This window comes from Otolemur garnettii, unplaced genomic scaffold (assembly GCF_000181295.1).
Source record: "Otolemur garnettii isolate 467f Iridium unplaced genomic scaffold, OtoGar3 scaffold00032, whole genome shotgun sequence".
Classification (NCBI taxonomy): domain Eukaryota; kingdom Metazoa; phylum Chordata; class Mammalia; order Primates; family Galagidae; genus Otolemur; species Otolemur garnettii.
This window is the reverse complement of record NW_003852427.1, coordinates 10282434-10289292: the sequence shown is the minus strand read 5'-3', so window position 1 is coordinate 10289292 and position 6859 is coordinate 10282434. Positions and strand designations below refer to the sequence as shown.

General features: G+C 43.5%; 1 protein-coding gene across 1 annotated transcript in view; it reads right to left on the bottom strand.

The window, feature by feature from the left end:
* CLSTN2 (calsyntenin 2) overlaps window positions 1-6859 on the bottom strand; it is a 591031-nt gene that overhangs the window by 122431 nt on the left and 461741 nt on the right. Inside the window, exon 5 of the mRNA XM_012804937.1 lies at window positions 2330-2479. Coding sequence (XP_012660391.1) covers window positions 2330-2479 — 150 coding nt within the window. The remainder of the gene's footprint in view (window positions 1-2329; window positions 2480-6859) is intronic.

Below are 6859 nucleotides of genomic sequence, written 5' to 3'. Positions count from 1 at the left end.
GAGTTTCCCTTTGCATACATTTAACAAGCACAAATTCTGTTTGAAAATTACATTTAAATGTAGAAATAAAAATGTAATCACAGATCTTTAGGTGCCTCATTTGTCAAAGACAAAAAGAACACGGGGACTATTTTTTAGAGATGGCTTTGTATTTTGCTTTTCCCACTTAAAATCGCATTCTGAGCAGATTCCACACGGAGAAAGCTTATAAATCCTTTCCAGGCTTTTCTCTGCCAAGGGCACATCTTCATTGGGGCTAATCCTTACTAGTTAAAAACAAAACAAGGTGCATTCTTCTTTACGCAGATGTTCTTTCATTCATTTATTCATTCAATAATTACTTCCTGAGCATGCAACACTGGGGCCCAAAACTGTGCTAAGCGGTGAGTAAGACAGAATCCTACCCTCAGGTCTTTGGCTATGGTGAATCATATCCAACCAGAACTCGGGATCTCGGGAGGTGGGACAACAGCTTCCCACTTTGGTTTGTCCTTTCTCTGCTTTTTGCTTGGCCCTAAACAGACTGACACAAGACGACCCTGTGTTGTTCTTTCTCTCTCTCACATCTTACCTGGTTCCCCTACTGAGCATTCCATCTTTCCTACTTTGTTCAAAGGCAAGCAACTCTGACTTCCTCCAGAGAGGATTAAATTACTCCCCGCTTCCCGTCTTCCTAAAGTTTACCGGGAGGTCATGTTGTGTAGGGGAGGAGTATTTTGAGAGCTGCCTTCTGAAGGGAGTAATCCCAGGTAGCTTCACAGGCACAGGTGTCCTTACTTTGTGCCATGAGGTCCCACTAGTCTGCCCTGGACTGGGAATGAATGCCTGACAGAAGGCCCCATTCAAAGTCTGGCCAGGTTGGCTGAGCATAGTGGCCCACCCCTGTGATCCCGAGGTGGGTGGATTGCTTGAGCTCAAGAGTTCGAGACCAGGGTAAGCAAGAGCATGACCCCTGCCTTTACTAAAAATAGAAAAATTAGTCAGCATTGTAGCTGGTGCCTATAGTCTCAGTTCTCTGGGAGGTTGAGGCAAGAGGATTGCTCAAGGCCAAGAGATTAAGGTTGCTGTGAGCTATGATGCCACAGTACTGTATCCAGGGTGACAAAGTAAGATTCTGTCTCAAAACAAACAAAACAAAGTCTAGCTAGGGACCTATAGTGTAGCCTGGCATCAGTCCACCCAATTGGGGTATGGGTGACTAACACAGACTCTCTCTGAGGGAATTTAAGAATAAAATGAGAGAGAGAGAAAGAGAGAAACAAATACGAAAAGAAAGCAGCTGAAGGCACAAAGGAGATGACCCCACGAAGCACCATGAGTTACAAGTTAGCAGCAGCCTGCAGCGTCTTCAACACGTGAATTAGAAAGAAGGAAGAGTTGGGCAACCAGAAAGGTGGCCCAGAGATAACTCTTGATCTCTGCTCGGTCACAGACCTATTGATGCTATTATTTCGTGAACCACTCGATTCCCTGTGAGACCCATCGCTTCAGCAGGAACCTGCTTTCCTTGGTTCCTCCGAGCTCAGTGATAAACCCCACATCTCAAGGAGACCTAAACATTTGCTATCTTTGCATCCTAAAAGTCTAAACTGACCCAAAACCTCACCTCTCTCCTCAGCCATTGCTTCTTCATTCCCTGAGCCAACAGTTTAGAAACCCCTGTTCTGGAAGCTGGATCCTGGCCCTCCCACCATTGCCTACCAGGGGTCCTCAAACTTTTTAAATAGGGGGCCAGTTCACTGTCCCTCAGACCATTGGAGGGCCGGACTGTGGGCCCCGGGATGAGTCGGCTGCTAAGCAAGACAGGCAGTGGCGGCAAAAACACCCAGTGGGCCAGATAAATGTCCTAGGTGGGCTGCATGTGGCCTGAGGGCTGTAGTTTGAGGACTCGGGCCTACATGCACTCTGTGTGAGCACAGCAACACGGTGACCTTCGGCAGGTGTTGAGCAGTGATGCAAAACTTGAAATGCATCAGCTGTTCCCGGCACCCTCGGCTGGAGTGAATAGGCTTGCTGGCAATTTCTCCTGAAGTGCTGTGAGATAATTACTATTGATTCAAAGATGTCATAGATTTGAAAAAGGGAGCTCTGGACACACTGAGCACGTAACATTAGATGAGATACCCCTGACATTTTCAACTGTAAAATGGGGCTAATACGCCACGTTAGAGGTGGGAGAACAAACAAGCTACTCTATTTCTTGCAGTGAAGTGGTGGCACTGAACAGTCCTCTAGTTACGTGTTGTAAAGATTTGAGGACAAATCCAGCACCTTCTATAGACCAGGCCAAGCTGCGTTCATAGAGCAAGATTGATAAAATCAGGCCCACCTTGCCAGCCAGGCTTGCAAACTGGCTTCACGTCCACCTGCACCAGGGTGTCCTGAGCAGCGGGCTTCTGTCCACAGTCATAGGCCGTCACCAGGATCTCATATTGGTGCTGCTTGTCGTAGCTCAGCTTCTCGGTGTTTCTGATGTTGCCTGAGAAACAGGGACATTCAAAATCCTTTCAGATCAATTTAATCACTCTGCTTCTTCAAAAATCCCTCCTCCACGCCATTGAGCTTCACAAGAATGAAGCAACCCTTTCCCTTATCTCTTTGTGTCTCTTTGTCAAACAAGGCCTAATGGGGGAGTGGCTTCCACCTCAGAGCCATTGGCTGGAGCCCCCAGCTGGGCAGTGGTAGGTACTGCTAGGGGATTCTGCACACAGACCTGGACTCCGGCTGGCCAGAAAGTGTGTGCTGGGCAGCCAGAAAACTTCCTCCTAAAAGTGAACCCAGCTGGTGTGTCCCCGATGTAGCTCATGTGCCATAAACTCTCTGGGAAAAAGAGGGAGCTCGGAAATTATCCTGACACATATTTTTTAACATCTGAGTTTGTCGCCAGGAACGTTCACTGCCTCTTCTCACATTATTTTGCTACCAAATAGGAAGTAAAATCAATAAGAAAATGTGTGACCTTCTTTCTGAAAGCTGCATAGAATAACAGATTCTCTGCCCTGAAGGAGACATTTTTCTTCCTCCAAAGAACCCAATTTCTTTGGACCTGCTTGTGTAGATGTGTATTTTTCCTGTGGGTTTCATATTATGGTTTAGCATTAATGTTTGTTGATTAAGGAGTAAAATGTTAATTGGCTAGTTTTGCTGAAATATGATTTTGGTTTTAAAGAACTGATGAAGACCCAAAGTCTGTTTCATACGTTTAAGTTTTTGATTCAGAGACTGAAATCTTCCTTTGCTGAGGGTAATTTCATTCCTCTCTCTTTTCTGGTACGAGAATTGGCAGCAAATTATAACTGAAATGTTATCATCATCTTTTATCAGAAATAAAATTAAGAAAATGAAAATTAAAAGATAAACTAACAGTAAATAAACAGGGAATGGCTGACTCAGGTGTATTTTTCTATTTCATTAAAACGGAAGGGAAATGACTGAATGAGCTTTCGTCCCTTTTAACTGATACTTATTGTTCATGGGAATTAAGACCATATGGACTAAAATGAGAAAACCTAGAGAATTAGAAACATCATACAATGCTTTAGAAATTGGAACCATCAACCCATCAAGCGCCCAATATTAACGGAACAGTGCTTAGTGCCGTGTGAGAAGCTGCTGCTCTTGTGGACATGTGTCGGGGAAGTGGAAGAAAGAGAGGCTGACTGGTGTCCAGGAGCGAATTTAAAGTTGCCCAAGACATTGGACTAAGAATTAGAATAATTTTTTTTTTTTTTGAGACAGAGCCTCAAGCTATCCCCCTGGGCAGAGTGCTGTGGCACCACAGCTCACAGCAACCTCCAACTCCTGGGCTCAAGCGAGTCTCCTGCCTCAGCCTCCCAAGTAGCTGGGAGGTTGCAGCCGTCATTGTTGTTTGGCGGCCCGGGCTGGATTCGAACTCGCCACCTTAGGTGTATGTGGCTGGTGCCTTAGCCACTTGAGCCACAGGCACCGGCCAAGAATTAGAATAATTTATTCTGCTATCCGCTCTTGACTGTTTCTAAAAATGCATCTGCCACCATTGATTTGAGAATTTAGTCTTAAAAAGTCAAAAATTTCTGAACAAAACAGGTCTGATGCATTTCTGGCTTTGTGGCGGGTGTGCAGAATCCCTTCAGTTTTTCCCCCAATATTTGTTTCCTTCTCAGTTCTGGGGGCCTGCACAGATTCGGAACGGCTCAGTGTTGGGTTGGTAACACTCCCCACGGATTCTGTTAACAAACCTGTTTGCCGTTATAGTCATCACAGGGGAGGAATTCTGTTAGGTGGAAGCACTCTAATATAACCACGAGAAGTATATTTCTGCACCATCGAATTGAATTTTGAACAAAAAGTTTTAACTTTCTCTTTCTTTAAAGTTAAATGGCTCTCAAAAGATATACCTCTTAGCTGAGGAAGGCTCAGGCTCTGCAGTGTGTGTGACATTAAACAGACCAAACACTATTGATCGTGGTAGAAAAATAAAACCACGAGCCGGTTCTTCGGCCTGCTTTGTTGCAGTTCCACTTTCGTAATACGTCTTAATAAAACCATTCGAGAGACTAATTTGCTTTCTACACCACCAGCAGCTTCATGCATGTGAAAGGCAGTTTCAAAGCACGGAATTTGAAGCATTAACTTGAAAATGGGAGTATAATATTGTGATCCATTGTTGTGTGGGAGAAGGTCATATTTGGATAAGCCACACATTTAACATTGTTTGAAAGCTCAGGAAAAACACTCATTTTGCTTCTGTTCCAGGTGCATTTGCTCCCTCCCACATCTGATGATTTTCCCTACTGTGTCTTCTCAAGGAGACCTGAGCCCGTGATTAATCCTGGTGAGCTGCAGGACCTTGAGCCTATTTCTCCAGGTCCGAATGAACCCGGGCAGCTCGAGCTCAAAGATCAATCAGTACCTCTCTTGTGCTTTAGTGGAGGTAACTTTTTAAAACTTTGAGGGAGTGGGGATTGGAGGAGGGGGTAAGATAAACACACTTATCAGTACCTTCCTTTTGGTGGAATTTATATTGGAACAACCTTTGTGGAGAGCTCCTTGGCAATATAGGCCAGTCATTTTACACTTGATCTTAGCCAAAAGGCCGAGAAGTGATGGCCAGTCATTTTGAAATTGTTCCTACCTTTTGGGCATGCAGTTTCTCATTTAAATAGTTGATCCCAGGAAGAAGATAAAAATTGCAGATACAGGCGCAAATGTGTTCATCTAACTATTATTTGTTCCACTGAAAAATAGTCTGATGGTAAAGGAATAGCGAAGTATAAAAGTCTATGCCTAAGATGGAATGCTGTCCCGCAGTAAAAGTCGTGACCATAAAGAATTTTTAAGCAGGGGGAAAATACATACAATCAAATGTTAAGTGAATAAAGGATGGACAAAGAAAAACAAGGATAATGTGGTATCAATGTTGTGTGAAAACTTCACAGAAAAGCTATTGGAAATATCATAAATTGTTAGTAGTGGCTATCTTTGGCAGGATTACGGGTGACTTATTCCCTTCTTCATCCTTTCCTGTGTAATCCAAATTTCCCATACCAGGGATGAGTTACTTTCCTACTTGGATGGGAACGAAGCATTTTTGTTCACTTTCAGATTAAGTGGAATTTGGGACACACTTGGCTCAAAAGTGTAGGAGTCCTATCACTCACGAGGGCAGCCTTATGACAGAGAAAGCCCAGCTGGGGCTGCCTGAAGACCAAAAACCACTTAGAAAGGAGAACAATCTGCCAGGTGGTCACGGGGTGTCATAGAGACCCTGATGCTCCTTCTGCTGTCATTCCCCAACATGGCTGGGTGGGCGGCTTGTGCCAGACGCTCCAGCGAAGGCCTTGCTGGCACCGGTGCAGGTAACAGTCACACTGCACAGCTACGGTATTTAAACTCCATTTTACTGATGAGGTTGAGAGATGAGATTCAAACAACTTGACTACACACACATACACACACTAGTGGATACAGGGTTAGGACATACTTTGTGAGATTTGTTACCAGCTTTATTCAGATATGACTGACAAAAAAATGATACATATTTGGGGCAGCACTGATGGCTCAAGGAGTAGGGTGCCGGTCCCATATGCCAGAGGTGGTGGATTCAAACCTGGCCCTGGCCCCAAAAAAGATATATATTTGTCATGTGCAATGTGACTTTTTAATATATCTATATGTGATGAAATGACTAAGACAATCAAGATGTTTAGCAAATGTAACCTCTCACACACCTCCCTTTCTTGTGTGTGTGGTAAGAGTACCTGAGATCAACTCTCAGAGAAGTTCGGGTGTTCACTACATTATTCTTAACTGTATAGTCACCATACTGAACATTAGGCCTTCAGTACTTATCGATCTTATAACTGAGAGTTCATACCCTTTGACCAATATCTCCTCTTTTCTCCTGCTCTCTGGCCCATGGTGACCATCATTCTACTCTCTATTACTGAGAGTTTTATCTTTCTAAGACTTCACATATAAGGGAGATTATGCAGAGTTTGTCTTTCCATATCTGGCTTATTTCACTTAGCTTAAAGCCCTTTGGGTTCATCCAAATTGTGGCAAATGGTAAAACTTCCTTCTTTTTTTTAACACTCTATTGTACGTGTGTATTTCCCACATTATTATTTTTAATACACGCATCTATTAACAAAAACTTAGGTTGTTTTCCCTATCTTGCTCTTATAAATAATGTTCCCATGATTATGGGAGTGCCAGTATCTTTTCAAGATACACATTTTCTTCCTACAGGTAAATAAACGCCAACAGTGAGATTGCTGGATCATATGCTAGTTCTATTTTTAATTTTCTGAGGAAACTCTATGCTGTTTTCCATAATGGTTGAATCAGTTTACATTCCCAGCAATAGTGTGTGAAGATC